The sequence below is a fragment of the Passer domesticus genome, chromosome 1 (assembly GCF_036417665.1).
Source record: "Passer domesticus isolate bPasDom1 chromosome 1, bPasDom1.hap1, whole genome shotgun sequence".
Classification (NCBI taxonomy): domain Eukaryota; kingdom Metazoa; phylum Chordata; class Aves; order Passeriformes; family Passeridae; genus Passer; species Passer domesticus.
The window spans coordinates 85,459,712-85,476,238 of NC_087474.1; the positions used below are offsets into that span (position 1 = coordinate 85,459,712).

The 16,527-nt window shown below is 35.0% G+C and overlaps 1 protein-coding gene across 12 annotated transcripts in view; it reads left to right on the forward strand.

The window, feature by feature from the left end:
* The window catches only part of CDH18 (cadherin 18), a 499,122-nt gene that overhangs the window by 365,591 nt on the left and 117,004 nt on the right, over positions 1-16,527 (forward strand). For all 12 annotated transcript variants that reach the window (XM_064427840.1, XM_064427851.1, XM_064427862.1 and 9 more), the window contains 2 exons: positions 5,308-5,602; positions 12,121-12,240. In XM_064427840.1, the coding sequence (XP_064283910.1) occupies positions 5,308-5,602; positions 12,121-12,240 (415 nt within the window). The remainder of the gene's footprint in view (positions 1-5,307; positions 5,603-12,120; positions 12,241-16,527) is intronic.

Genomic DNA, 16,527 nt, shown 5'->3' on the forward strand with positions numbered 1-16,527 from the left:
TCACATTGAGCTAATTTTGTCATCCCTCTGGACTGGGCACTCATTGGTAGACTTTACTACAGTAGAGTTGTGCTGAGTCCCTCTTGTCAAGTTAAACTGATTGACAGTTAAAATTAAGAAGGGGAGATTCTGCTGCTTTCCTTGAAAGAATGTGGTGGTCTTTGAACAGAACACAATATTCAAGACATAATGGTAGTGTCATTATCATAACTCAGGCTTTGCTTTTGGAATCCTGTACAAATTATTTTTATTTTTTTTATTTTACAACAATAATTTTAATTATCTGCAGTTATTTCAAAATACTTTAAGTGTTTATATACATAACCACTTCTATTCTTATTAAATTCATTAGATTAGTGCAACAGTTCTTGATTTTTTTCAAATCAGCCTTGGATTTGAATTTAGTTCATATAAGGCAATCTCTTCATAATATTTTTGGGTTTTGGAATAAGATATATCCAGATCATATATCAAGAATTTGCTGGTAGTCCAACTAAAAATACTGTAAAAGTCATAAGCAGTCCACTTAAAATGCCACCCACACTACACTCCAAGAATGCCGATTTTTCAACTAAAGCAAACAGGAGGGAGCAGTCATGCAGTTAAATCAGTAACAGACAACTCTTCTGCTTTACAATTACCCCTCTTATCCAGGCTTTTTTCTCTTCTGGTCATGCATGGTTTCCTGGATGCAGCTTGTTTTCCTGAGGCAAGTGCAGGGGAGCATGGTGATCACTGTGAGTTGTTAACATTCCGCATTCCCAGGAGAACTAAGATGTTGGCTTTCTCCTCAATTTTTGGATTGAGTTTTGGTTTTGCAGTACTTATTGGTGTGGGGTTTTTTTCCCATTGAGCCTCTTTCCTATTGTCCAGTAGTTTCTGCCTATGTGTGGTCAGTTGCTTGACAAGTAGGTATATTTAAATATTTGGATGTATGAAGTGGCTAAGCATCAGCTAAAACAATGCAGATGTATGAAGTTGATTGGTAGTGAATAAAGCCAAGGACTAAGCAGCAGCCTCCTGATATTTGTGGTCGTGATTAGGCTTTAGCCACTTGATCATTTTTCATTCGCAAACAGTAACAACACTTTAGTAGGTGGGTAATTAGCCTTCAATCTGTAAATTCATTTCACAGCAGTTGATATGCTGGTGCATCAAAAAAAGTATTTAAAGATTCATAGTGTCAAAATTTATATAAGAATATAAAGAATACTCATTAACTGAAATATTTGCATGTATCTGCAAATCATGCCTTTGATTAATGTAGCCCTTCTGCAATTTCTGCAGGAATTCTAAAAGGAAATAAGCTTTTAAATGGATTGATGGAAGAAAAATGTTGAAGTCTTAGCAAAACAGGGACACCTTGGTTACTGTTCTGCAAAATCAGTCATACACTACTGATATGGGATAGTTAAATACTGAGGAGCCATCATAAATCTTCCTGGATGCAACATGCTATTAAATATGTCAAGAAGTGTAGACCACTGGGTTGAAAAAGGGAATGTTCCAGATAGGCCCATTTCCTATCACATTCAGCTTCTTCTTTCCCTAAAAAAAAAAAAAAATCAGACAAATAAAGACAGGAAGAATGACCAAAGGGGATGAAAATTGAATACTTTCTGGCAGCTTCTAGTTGTGGACAGATTCAGCATATTAAACAGATATATTCTTGTTGGAAGCGTAACCAAATCAGCAGTAAGCCAGCCCAGCACTTAGAATGGAGTCCATATTTCCACAGGGGATTCCTAAGTCTTCACTGACTGCAGTTTGGAGAATTGGAGATGTTGCTGTCATAGATCAGCAGAGTGAGGAAGCTCCCTGAGCTCCCTGGGAGTGGGACACTGGGGACTCCCTCAAGTGGGTCCTGACTGGGCCACACCTTTCTGGTTTGAGAATACTTCCCCAGGTCACACGAGTTAGGTCTCAACAAAACATGGGTTGGCTTGCATTTGCATTGCTTAATGACATTCTCCTCTGTGCCAAATTAATCTGAAAGAGAAATAACTACAGCAGTCCCAAGCAGAGAGAAAGGCCACCATTGTTCAGCTAGATTTTGCCCCCTCAGTATCTTTTAGAAACTATTATAGGCAATGCTGCAGAGATACGCTCTCCCAAACCATGTATTTGCAACCTAAGAGATGAATCGTGTTTATTCTAATTGGAAATGCTTTTGTGGAGTAAACCACTTGTGGAGATGATTTCATAGTACAGAGAGAAAAGAGAGAAGTGCACCATGCTCAGGGACACAAATCTCTAGTTAATCTGGTAAACATTGTCTGAAGTAGGGATTCCCAGGGGCTCTCTCAGCACAACGCATATTGCAAATAAGCATTTGAGAGAAGTCTTGATATTTTTCTACTTGGACCAATTTGTACTAAGATGGAAGAATTAAAGAAGACAAACAGTTCTTTAATCTTTGCTTTGCAGGAAAACTGAGATATAAACAACTGACAAAGAAAATGCCATTTTGCTATGCAGAATCCTCCTCTGTGGGTTTAAAATTTAGCATTAGAAATTGAAATGCAAAAATCAAAGTGTTATATTTCAAACAATATAAGACATATCTGGAAGTAAGGAAGCAGGAACTTCTTTTAGCTTTTACTTCTTTTCTGTTGCTGCCTTACAACTGCAGTTTAAAATACCCAGTTGTAAATGGAAAGCTTCCAGTTGTTATTAATATACAGATAGTTTTCTTCTGATGATACTCTTGCCTTTATTTTTCAGTTGAAGCTTATTAAGTAACACAATGTTCAGCAGGAACAACGTACAATTTGTTGACCATGAAAGCAGCTGAGTATCTTTTGTGTTTCCTAACTTTTCTCACTTTTAGATGTAAAAACCCTCTGACTCAAATCTGTATTTTCTTTACTGATGACAAGTACAAAGAGAGATTTCTTCACAATAAGAAAACAGCTAATGTTATTAATTTTTGAAATGGTCCATGCATTTTGTGCAGTTATAATGAATTTGTGAACATGCCTTTCTGCAGTATAGTATTGGAATGGCACGCCTATGTTGATATTTGGTGTTTTGGAGAGCCTTACTTTTTATATTCCACAGAAATTCCGTATTATGTGTATTTCTTACCCCTACAATTTTTTTAATCAATTCATATGTTCATAATTGTAGTTATAGATGCAGTAATTTTTGCTGGGATCTCTACTTGATATACTTGAATGTCCTTTTATATATACTCCTGTAGAGGTAAAAGGAGAGAAGTATGGTGGAAAGCTTTCAGATCTTTTTCTGTTTGGATTAGTTTTGAGCTCCTTATAGCATCATAAACTCATAAAATTTGTTATTTTGCTGTTAGCATTTGCAAAGACTAGCATTGAGGGCTCATTTTATCCCAAAAGGATCGTACAATTCTAATTGGTTTTGAGAAATTAAAGTATCAGTGAAACTATTCTAGAATACCAGAATACCCACTACTATTGTTTTTTAGAAATAAAACACTTCAAATAACATTTTGACATGTTGGAAGTTTGGATTCTTGTTGTTTTATATAGAATGAATTATTCCTTTGTTAATACAGTGTTATCCTAAGGATAGGAAGCAATTAATTTTGTCAATGACTACTCTAAATGAAATGTGTAAGACTGTTCTGCCCTATAAAAGCTTGCCAAACAAGCAGACACTATTGCTACTTATTTCTTTGTTTGATTAAGAAAAAAAAAAAAGGAGTCCATAGTAGTGACCCAGTTTTGTGTTCATTATTCAGTCAGACCTTCATGTGACTCAGATAAGTATATAGTGCATTGACTGAAGTTGTACTGAAATTTATGAGTTGAAAAACTTAATTTATTAAATTTCCCCCTTCCAAACCCCCTTACCATAAAAGATATAAATTATGTGCAACACCATAATTTCATGAGTTTTCTAGAAAAGATGAAAAGTCTCATCAAGCACTGTATGTTTATTCCTTTTACTTATAACAAGGAATATAATTTCAAAGGCAAAACAAAGGTCCAGAAAAAAAATACCCTAGTGTGTGTGAGAAAATATCCTCACCTCTGTGTCTTAACTAAAAAAAAAAAAGTTGTTTTCTACCATACAAGTCTTATTTTCTTTCTATCCAACCTTCTATGGTTTTTGAACTGAGAATGAAAACAGGAAAGTAACACCTTGCATCCTATGAATTAAAAATAATATCTGTCATTCTCTTTCTGCTTTACTCAGATTCTGTATCAAAATTTTGTAATGACACACTGCAGATACTAAAACATATTCAGGGCAGTAGGATAAGGATAAAAATGTATGTCTTCTTAAAATAAGAAAGTTTCACTTCTGATTTCACATCACAGTATAACTGCACAATACCTGAGGCTGTTTCTTCTGCTTTATCACTTTGTTCTTATTATGTTCCTCAATAAATACATTATATTCTTAAATTTGTTTCAAAGGAAAAAAAATGCAAATCCACAAAACTTTATATAAAGTTTATATAAAAATCACCCTTTCTTATCAAAGAACACATGTTCATGTTTTTGTTATAAACAGGCAATAGCTTAAAATTAGGTTAGCAACAGTGAGGCAGTGGTAAGCCATTTCATATTATCTTTTAACATACCAATCTACTTACTGGGTTTTCCACCCACCCCCCACTCCCCCAACAGTTTACAACTTTACAGTACTAAAGGAAGAATACTATATATTTAATGTATATTTCACAGAACAAGGTCTTATGAACAATGAAAATGCTGAAAGTCTCTGTCAAATTTCGTTATTTAACTATAAATAATTTAAATACAAGCAAATTAGATAACTTTCTAGCTAAAAATAAACAAACAAAATCCAAAGAAAATGCCAATGTTTGTTGTGGGGTAGACTAATCCTGGACAGACATCTGCCATTGGCACAGTGTGCAGTTTTCGTTCACAGTAAATGATGTTGTCCTTGGGGCCACAGAGGAAAATGTAGGTGGGACAATTCTCAGTGGGAGTGCATCCAGTTTTGTGGTTAGGACAGGGTTTCAAGCAATGAATGCTGAAAAATAACAACAAGAAGGACTAAACCCAAAATCAAATAAAACAAAACCCATCACAATTACTAGAATATTCTTGACTTAAGGAAGTTTTCTAGAATGGATGCATAACCCAAGGAATCCAGTTAAAGAAATTAAATATGCTGGGTGGAAAATTACCCAATGAAGTGACTGTGTTGCCAGAAAGAGCTTATGAGGAATTATGGCAAGAATTGGGAGAGTTGAAAACAAAACAGAAAGGTGCTGACAGTAATATTATAGTCTTCATATCTTATTTAATATTTGATTAATTGTATATGATTTTATGTGTTTTTATTCTACAGCTGCATTCCAATTCCGACAAAGGTGATGGATCAGTCAAATACATTCTTACTGGAGAAGGGGCAGGGACTATATTTATTATTGATGACACAACTGGAGACATCCATTCAACCAAAAGCCTAGATCGAGAGCAGAAGACACACTATGTGCTTCATGCCCAAGCTATTGATAGACGGACAAACAAGCCGCTCGAGCCCGAATCTGAGTTCATTATCAAAGTGCAGGATATCAACGACAATGCACCAAAATTTACAGATGGACCATACATTGTTACTGTGCCAGAGATGTCTGAAATGGGTAAGGAAAACAAACTGTGCTATTCAACAGTCTTTTAATGAGTGCAAATGCCATATACTGTTTGTCAAAGTTATCATCACAACATTGAGTGTATGTTAAATATATTGGAGTTAAGAAGATATGAGAACAAGACATGAAATACAACTCGTGTGTTACTGGTGATATTCATAGTAAGAAAACAGTATGCACACACGTGCTAATTGTAAGAGGAGAGTCATGCTTAATCTTGAATGCTTTAACTTATATTCTTTGGCAAATTGCAGTTTCCATTCTAAAAAAAAAAAGGTGTATTCACATATTCTTATTCAACTGCACACTTTATGGCATTCTCTTATGTCTACATTAGCAGTCTATACAATTCACAGAATTAAACACAAAGGAACAGTAGTTCCCTAGATTATATTCAATATATGTTTATTTATCAAGCTTCTTATAAAGTGAACTGAAGCTCAAAAAAATACCAATCTTTGGTTTTCCCTGTTACATGGTTCAAATGTTCTTATTCTATGAGGTGCTGCATTATGCAGTCAGTTTTCTTTATTTAATACTTATCTGGTGATGAAATTAGTTTATGACTTTCCTTTAATAGAAGAATTGCTAACAGAATTTTTCACAAGGACAAAAGTGCCGTTTTTCTGTGAGTAAATCCATGACAATGCAAACAATACATGTTTGTGTGAATTATTACAATGAGTGCATAGGGCTTCCAGTAAGAATATTGTGGCTCTGTATAAAACTTTCTCATCTGTCTTTGATAATTCACTGTGGTACAAAGCTTTACTGCTAGAGTTGCAGTTCATTTCAGTATCATCTAAGCTTTTATCTCAGTTATCTCCTCTTACGCCACAGACTGTCTTAATGAGGAATTCATTTCCTTTGTCAACTGTTTCCAAAAATGTGTAACTCCATCTTTCTCTTTCTTTGGTTTTCTTTGACTATAATGGAAACCATTTTAATTGATTATTTCCTTCACCTTTATAGGCATTTTATTCTCTACATAGAAGGAAAGATAATGGAAGAGAGATCAATATTATCTTCAAAATCAAAAGTAGCTGATATAATTATTTTTGCTTGCATTATATTCATAAAAGTTGTATTTTTCTTTCATCTTCTCAATATTGAGAATTCTGACATAAATGTTAGTCATAATTCTGCAGTAATCAGAATCTGATATTGCTGTTCAACTATATCATACATGGTAATGTTTTGCAAAGAATGATTTGAATAATTTTGGATGGTATTTTCTGTTGTAAAACAGAGTGGATTATGGTAAATCAAGGAAGTTTTACCAGAATAATAGAGAATTGATTATTATTTTTTATACAAAACATTTTGATGTTGAAGCTGAAAACCACCACACTCATTAGTGCATTAAGCAGGAAACCTCAAAATTAATAAAATTTCAAATTAACAAACCAAAACAACTACAGTGTTTTATAAAAAAATACTTTCCTGGTTGGTCTTGAAACAAATCATTAAAATATGTATTCCACAAGACTTCTGTGTTGTGTGAATAAACCTGAATTTTCATATCCTAGCACACAGGCATTCTGTTGTAGGTATACATTATATTTTCATTGCAGATTTATTATCTCTATTTTCTTTTTTCTCCAATTGATTTGTTTCTATTTTTCACATTCTGAAAGCATTTTTGTTGTCTGCAATTGCAGAAAGACTAATTCTGTTACTACTTCCACCGGATACATTCTTTGTGTCTGATGATGGCGATACCTCTGTCACTTTTATTAGTTTTATAATTAGCATAGTTTTTTTGACATTTAGCTGTGGAGTCTGCACATAACTGAACTTGTTGATGTTTTTCTGCAAATTTCTAAGGAGGTTGCACTCTGAATTTCTTCAGATTTTTATGTTATCATTTAAAGATCTTTAAAAATTACTTTAAAATTACTGTCTCTCTGGAACAGTTCTCATGCTAAGTGGCACTATTTTTGATCTCCATTATTTTGCTTAGTTTCAGCAGCAGGTTCTTGTTTTTCTCCTTAAGATCTTAGCTGCTATTTTCCCCACAACTTGAATTGAATCTAGTTGTAAAAGCTGTAGGATCTTTATGGCTTTTCTTTTTCAAGTCACTGACAAGTAAGTAGAGAAATGTTTTGTTAATTTTTTTGGCAAATATTAGGCCACAGTTTTCGCTGTGACACAAAATAAACATACTGTTTAGGCTTTATGTACTATTCTAGGAGAGATGAAAAAAAATTCATCTATTCCTTGACTTCAATGAAACTTTTCTGTAAAATTTGGCTCAAGAGCCAAAATTTATATCTGAAATTTTGTCTTCTGTAGTACGGAAAACTCAGTTACACTGAGATCTCTGTAGTCTGCTTTAAGGTTTACAAAAGTCGTCTTTATGTAAATTAAAGGAAAATAAGAATATTTTTCAGTCAGTAAAAGTCTTCCAGATGTGTTGTCAGCTGCAAAATGAGTGAAACTCTCCATGCTAAATTTTTAGTGCTGAGATAGTTTAGAGTTGAGCCTAGATGACCTCCTGATGGTTTTTCCAACCCTAACAATTCTGTCATTCTCTGATAAGATTATTCCAAATAAATTCTACTTAAGAAATTAATAGGCACAGTAGACATTTCTGAACTTCTTTTGATAGTATTCCAATGTGAGATAGTCATAATTTCAGATAATCTGGAAGACAATGTTGTTCATAAATATGATTTTTATTAGAAGTGCCTATTTAACTTCCTATGTTGTGAAATCAAATCACATTTTGTTGACTTGTTAGTGTTTTCATACAGTACTAAGAATTCCTTTAGTTAGGCAGAGAATTCCTGTATTTATTAAACTTCACCTTTTTATCATTTAAGTTTTTTGTTAAAAATTAATCCGTTTGAGATTTAATAGTATAGACAAGTATGAAAAGTAACGCATAAAATTTTGCATTCTCAATGACATATTTTATGAACCTACCACATTAAAAATTAGAAATTTGTCTTCAGAGAGACAAATTGCAATATTTCAGCTTTTCTTTGAGATATAATAATTTCACAAATTTTTTCTTGCAAATTATATATTTAAAAACCCCCAAAAACTAAAAAAAACCCAAATGGAGATATTTTGAAATAAAAATACATTTTTTTACATAATACATAATTGTTCCCCAATTGAATAATTTTTTTTTTAATACTGGGGGGAAAAAAAAGACAAAACATACAAAGTGGTATTCAGAGCATACAGACATGTTTTACAGCTCTTTAGAAAGCATTAATTAAGAAAAGAGAATGCCCAAAATGTAAGCTCTGAAATGTATATGGAATGCTAGTTGTACTCTGAATAAGCAGAGACTCCATTTGGGGGAAAAATTTCATTTTTATTTCCTAACTGGAGGGACAAAATTACTTCACTGCAAAACTTTCTTGACCGGAACTCTCACAGTAAGTTAGTAAAGGAAGAAGAGAAGGTATAGGTCTGATGTTCATATCTCTCCTGTGGTGTCCAGAGAAACTAGACCCTTATCTTTTGTAGTTGATTACTCTTTTTTTTTTTGGACTTTTTAACATTTAAAATAGCAAGAGAGCACTACTTTGTAATTCTCTATCTAAATCCTTAATGACACCTAGCTCAACAACAAAAAATTTTGCTGCATCTAAATGATATAAATGTACCCAGAATTGTCATTTTCTTGCCATGCAGATGAACCTCAATGATGCTAACTTTGAAAGGAGTGGTTGGAGGGTAAAAGTACCCTCTTTTCTTTTTTTTTTTTTTGGAAGGCTTTCTAACATGCAGTTTTCACAAGCTGCCTTTCCTCGGTGCTCAGCAAATCAGGCAAGAGTGGGGCAAAAGGCTGGTATGGGGATATCTTATAAAATGCTGAGTGTGCTTGTGTGAGACAGTGAAGAAGTTAAGCTTCTAAGTGCTACATTCCACTGAATGAGAGTTTGAGAGGTAGGGTGGGAGGTTGAGTTAAAATTTGAGATCCTAAGGATTCTTTTAGGTAGAAAGAGAACACTTTGCCACTCTTTGATACAAAATTGCTATTATTAGGCGTTTCTTGAGAGAGAGATATAGTTGTATTAGAAAATCACTGTGGCAAATTTTTGGATGCAATGGCATTCCATTCATGTTAAAATGACCAGTCAGCTGCTTACGTCAGATGCTGCCTTTCGCTGGTTCTGTTTCTTTTCTAGCACATCAATGGGTTATACAAGCACTAAGATTCTTTTAAAATAAGGAGAGAGAAGAAAGTCTTCAAAGGAGAGGATTATGAAATCACAATATTTCTGATTATTTTTTTTTTTTCTTCTGAAATAGCCAAACATGAGTTTATTGAGTTCAAGACCGATCTTGATTTCCTAGAATTCTGGAGAAAAGTGGAAACTCACACTGTTTGGTAACTTTTGGTGACTGTTGGTAGCTGTTTTCCTGGAAAAAGGGAAAACTCTAGACAAAAAGGTACAGAGATTGCCCAGCATTCTGGATAGTAAACTCTGGTAGGTGACTGACTATACCAGTTGAATGGATATGCTTTTGTTTTACCCATCAACAAAATAAAATAAAATCATTCTGCATCCATAACCTATTAATCTTCAGTGATTCCACAAGGTTGAACCATACAAGTTCCTCTCAAGCTAGAAATTATTTACAAACTGTGCTACACAAATTACAGCATTTCAATATCATGGACTAGCAGGGGGAAATGTCTGTTCCTGGAAGTGACCTCTTTTTCTGTGTTTAGGTAGCAAATAAATAGGCCTGAACTGATTTCTAGAACACTTTAAGAAAAAATACACAAACTTTCTTTCACATTTGTTTACCTTTCTACATGAACACAAACACAGAGTTTAGTAATTTAGTTGTTACTTATAATATTAACATCTGAATAATTGTGAACATACAACTAGCTCCAGCTTGATTTTATTACAATACTCCACTTCAAAGTCATCCAAGTAACCTTATACTTCGTTTGTTAATACATTTTTCTGCGAGACTGTATACACTTGGACTTTTCAGAGACCAGAACACACTGCAGAGCATTTGCATACAGTTTTACTAAATCTCCAGTAGAGATACAAACAGCAGCTCTTGGTGTCCAAGTTAGCATGGTAAAAGTGAATGAAGAGTTTCTCAAAGAGTGTAGAAACCAAATTTGTGAAGCTTTGCATGGTTAGATTGCTTCACCTGAAGTGAGACTCCATGACTTTACTTACTTCTAAGTCAAGAGCATACTGAGGGTGTGCACATTAACAAATGTTTCTGTGCAATAGAAATTGATCTAAGAGGCTGAATAACTGGAACGGAGAAAGTGATGTCCATGCCATATGTATTTGTGAAATCTTATTTTAGATTAGCTCTTGCCTGGTCTCTGAGACTACGTGCCTATTAGAAGTCAGAATAAATCAGATGTGCTGCTAAAGCACATCTCCGGGTTTAGTTGCATCTGAAGAAATCTAGTTAGCATTCTCTGAAATAGTTCTGTAAGGAAAATCAAAGTGTAAAAAATGGAGGAGATCAAGGGTTTCAATTCAAACACACTTCTCCTCTCCACTAAAAGTGAATTGAACACCTCAGAGTCGATGTGATACCTCAGTGGTTAATTTAGATGAGAATCTGCTTTCAGATTTTGCAGAGTTATGTGAGAGTAGCCTGTTATTACTGTAGTATTTTAATGCTGGACCAAGGAAGCTGTATAAAGCTGTGTCTACATAAAGATAAACAAAGAGAATGAAGTCTGAGCCCATATTAACTCACAATCTTACACTTACTGATTTCTTATGGGAAGTGTTTGGCAGTGATAGCAAAGATTCATTATTTCATGCCTTGAAAAATACACTAAAATGAAAAAATGACTTGTCTCCATTCTATCTGTGCAGTATTTATGCATTTTATTTTCTCAAAAGGGCTACTCATAACTAAACCCACCTAGTGATATGCTAGAAACTGTGATTTTATTCTTCTAGTGTTTTTTATTACTAGCATAAAAAAAGTCTTTTGAACTCATCTTTCCAATTTGCATCCCCAACTAGGTTCTAGAAGTTATTTCATTTTCAGATCTTTGATGCCTTCCAATAGCTAGATTTTTTATTCATTTAGCAGCTTTTATTCATTTATGCAAGTTACTGTTAATACTTGAACATTAATTTGTATTGTGGATGAAGATAATCCTGAAGTCCATAAACCTGTGTTATTTAGAAGTCAATATACAAGTTTGGGACCTATATGTGTAAACATATGTAAATATGCATGTTATTACTATTTATTGTAATTACTATTTTATTGTAATTACATGCTATGTAATTACTGTTTATATTTACATCTCTGTAATTTCTGTTTAAGTTTGCATGTGTGTAATCAATTGACACATATATACACAATTTTTTTCAAATTAGTGTATCTCTTTTTCCTTTAAAAAATATGTGATGATAACATGCAATTAATCTCTCAGTTTTAGAATGTGAGGACTTCAGAGGTTTTTATTTTAATGTATTTGAAATTATTTTTTTGAAAACTTTATTTATTGCAAGTTAATGTTTATTTTCCTGTATATACAGGTACATCTGTTCTACAGGTGACAGCTACAGATGCAGATGACCCCACATATGGAAACAGTGCCAGAGTAGTGTACAGTATTCTCCAGGGACAGCCATATTTCTCTGTTGACCCCAAAACAGGTGGGTATTTTTTATTTCTGTTGAAATGATTTAACTATTATGTTGCAGTTAATTAAGTCTGCTAAGTGAAAGGCAATGTACACAATGCAGATATGTGGACTTATTTTTCTTAGTGATTTTGTAAGCTGCTTCTTAATTTACTATGAAATTTATAAGTTGCTATGTTTTGCTGAGAACTGAAATGAGCCTGCTGTGAACAGAATTAATTCTGCATCATGTCATGATGTAAACCATTCAGCCAAACTGCAATAGCACTCTTTCATCTTTTCAAGCCTCTGTTTAGGAAGTGACTCAAGTATGCCTAACGCATGATTTTAGATGCTTTGTTTTGTCAGAAGGATAGGCTTGGGAGGATTATTGGATGTGTGCTTCAACACTTGTGCCAATATAAATTGTTATAATTTGTGTTTTTAATAAAACTGCAGGACTGCCATTTAACTGAAAATTCATTCTATGATTTGAGAAGTAGAATGAACTGAAATATTTATGCTTAAACTCTATGCATCACCCTTTTTTTTTCCTTTTTCACAAAGTCTAAGTCATGTAAAATGCATCCAAACTGTTTTATTTAAAGAGAGGAGAAATCTCTTTTAGGAATGGGAGTTGTTATTAGTTTGTGATTTGCTTTTGCACTTAAATTTCTTGGCTTGTGTACATTGGTCTCTGTGGTACTTGGAGGTGTACCCTGGTTTCACTACAGCAAAAGTGCTTCTGCGCCATCTCAGAGAGCTTTGAGGTTAGTGCTGCTTTGATTAGGAGACCAAACTCCGTGACCCCCAGAGGAAGGTCTGCCTCAACCTATAATTTTCTAAAAATTTGTGAGCTCATGTTAGAAAGGCCTAGAATAGAAAATCTGTGGTACAGTCCTCACATTCCCCTTGCCCTTAGAAACATAACTAGTTCATATTTCTAAAACTATTTAGTCACTCTGAAGTAATGGCCTGCATTTTTTATTTTTTGTAATGGTGTAGAACTTGTAGTCTGGAGCTGCTATTCAGTTAGTGAAGAATCATAATGGATATTCTCTGTATCAAGTCTTTATCACACAAGAAATAGTATTGTTATAATGAAACAACAGATGGTAGTGTATTTTCACTCTTCCAGCTTTAGGCTTTGACAGGGATTTAATAACACTTTATGAACTTGAACTCTTTTTGATATTTGTATAGAATATAAAAATTATTCTGATCCCATAGTCTATGAAAAAGTGAAAATGAGATAAATAGTGCAACAGTGAAAAAACAGGAGGAAGATTTTTGCTTTTATAAGCTGCCTTTTTATAATTTTACAATAGCAGTTAATTTAATTTGGCATGGTGAAATGGGAAGAAGAATATTGGAAAGGATGGGAAAGTCTTGATGAATAGCATTTTTCACTATAAAATTTCACTTTGAATTTTTGGGGTTTAATACTCATTTCTAAAAACATCACCCTTCTGAATTTGCAAGCATTTCTGTGGCTTTTTTTTCCTAATACCTCAATTGTTCAATTCCAGCTTAACTATACATTATCTGGAAGTCTCTGAATTTACACTTACATGCACAAACTTCCTTTACAACAAAGGAGGTCCAAAAGAGGCAAAGAGAAAGGTCCTGACATTCATGACGGAATGTTGTTTATGTAGCCTAAGGATCTGGTATCATGATCAGTAAAGTTTCTCAAAGCTGTGAGAAACAGATATGAAGCTCTAGTGTGAACACTCATGTTAAAAAGACTGCTACTTCTAGCTTAGAACTGCCTATACTTGGTTTTAAACAACTTAATATCTGAAGACTTTAAGGATATGGATTTTTAGAATCTTAGGTTAGAATAGTTTAAATAAGATTATGGAATAAGGCTATGGAATTCATACATTTAAAGTATAATAAAGGAACAGCACCAAATTACAAACTCTGAAGCAGGAAAATAGTGTGTTCCTGCCAGAAGAGCTTTGTCAGCTTATCTGATAAAAGGCTTTTCTCCACACACTCAAAGTGGGGGAGACGAGCAGTGCAGGAAGAGTAAAACCCTCTGCCCTAAATAGCCCAGGTCCTCAGCTCCTCCTAGGGTTGACCTAGGACAGCCTAAGTCCTATGGGCCAGGGCTGAAACCCATCATGAGGAATCCAAAGGAGACACTGGCCTGATCACCCTTCCAACTGAGAAAGCTACTGATTACAGGCCTATGGGACACATTATGAAATGCAAATAATGGGAATCATACATACTTACTCTTGGATTTCTAGAGGGAGGACCATAGACAGGGAAAGGGATGATTGAGATGGAGTGTGGAGAGAAATGCAAGAGAAAATGGAGAGGTAAGAGGATAAAAGGGGCCAGCCATATGCAAACAGGCTTTGCTCAGCACTATTATCTGGCCATGCCCTGCCCTGGATCAGCAATCTGTTCTGTGTTTTATTATGCTCCATTTCCAGCTCCATTTCCTGAGTAAAAGGTCTCTCTCTTGCATTCATGTGTGATTGGAGATTTAAGTGCTAGCAGCTGGAGCAGGACAATGAGTTAAAGGGGTCTGGTGTGTGTGTCTGGTGTCAGCAAACTGGAAAATGCAGACTGTACGTGTATTACATGGGTGTCTATGCCAGTATGGTGTTACTATGGGGTCAGCAAGCTGGATGAGTGGTTTCGGTGATGGACATCCATTTGGCCAAAAGTCCAGACCAGAAAGCTCAGGAGTCAGCTGTTGGAAGTGCCAAGACAAATCTAGAGCAACTGTGTGGTGTGTAGTTTGATAGCCCTGTTTGTAGTTGTGTATCTCTGTGAATGAGGCAAGAGGAGACCAGGGAGCCAGGAGCCAGCTGGATGGCTTTGGGAACTGAGGGCCCAAGGGTCCAGGTACTGCTACTGGATGTACTCAGTGTGTAAGGCTGTGAGGGATCAATAAGTGTACTGGGTTGAGTGGAGATGTGGGATTATGTCCAGGATAAAAAGATCTGTACCTGGAGCTGGAGGGCAGCTGAAGGCCCCAGAATTGGATGTCCAGATGGCGCCAAGTCCAAGGGGTTGGTTACTGGATAGACCAAGTATGGCAAATTACGGGAGCAATTCATGCTGCATTTGTGAGTATATTTCCAGTTATAAATCGTCCTTCCTTCTGGTCAGCTGGAGAAGAATGCGGCTGTTTGTGCTGTTTCTGTTTGAGTGCTGAGCTTCCCATTTGCATGTCACTCATTGCGTGTTGCATCTGTGTATCATCAACGCAGGGTGACCCCTACGTAGGGAATAATGTGCTCTGACTCCATAATTTCAGAAGGCTGAAGAAATGCTTTATTAAGCTATATTATATTACACTAATACTATATTATAACTATACTATAATGATACTAAAGAAAAACTGTGACTGTCTCCAGACAGTCACGACACCACTTTGACCTAATTGGCCAATCAATCCAAACAACCATCAGCAGAGTCTTAGCTAACAAACTCCTTTCAGTACACAATCTCCATAACACATTCCACATGTGCCAAACAACATGAGCAGCAAGTAGGGACAAGACTTGTTTTGTCTTCTTCCTCTGCGCTTATCATTGCCTTCCCCAGAAAACATCCTGGGAGAGAGAATTATGTCTTTCTCTGTTCAGAGAATGTGAATACCACATAGTATGTTAGTTCCACACAGCTCTTCTCAGGTACATCTGTCTTTGTGAACCACATGTACAGAGTGAAGCAGTGTGTAGGGCATATATTTTCAAATCAGCAGTTCTACTGCAACTGTTATAAAATAAGGGATAAAACCTCCATTCACTGCAGTTTTGGATTTAAGTGTAGACATTGGCAGGACAGAAAACTCATTTGTCATTGCATTGAATGTGGAAAAACCCTCAGATATTTGTATTTGTCTTTATAATGTTCTGCTGTTGCAGCAAAAATATTACAAAGATCTTAGTCATGTATAAGATTCTTTGTTTGTTTGTTTTGTTTTACTTTAAGATGTTAAATAGTAAAGAAATATGTATTTCTATTTATCAAAAAATGTCACTGCAAATTAGTCCAGGGTAATCATGAAGTGGGAGACAAGGGTCAATCTCCTTCTGCTTTCTGTCTTCACAAGATATGAACAATAGCTTCAAGGATCCCTACAAGAAATTACCTATTCACTGATTATCTAGTTTGGTTCCTGACTGAGAGCACAATACAAATGCAAATAAATACAGTCAATGGCTGAATAGATGCTTCCAAACATAGACATGAGCCTCATAAACACCAATTACCCACCCTGGAAGTTCAAGACTTTTGTCCACATCTGTAACTATTCTTACACATTTTTTGAAGTTCTTGGCCATGGTTTATA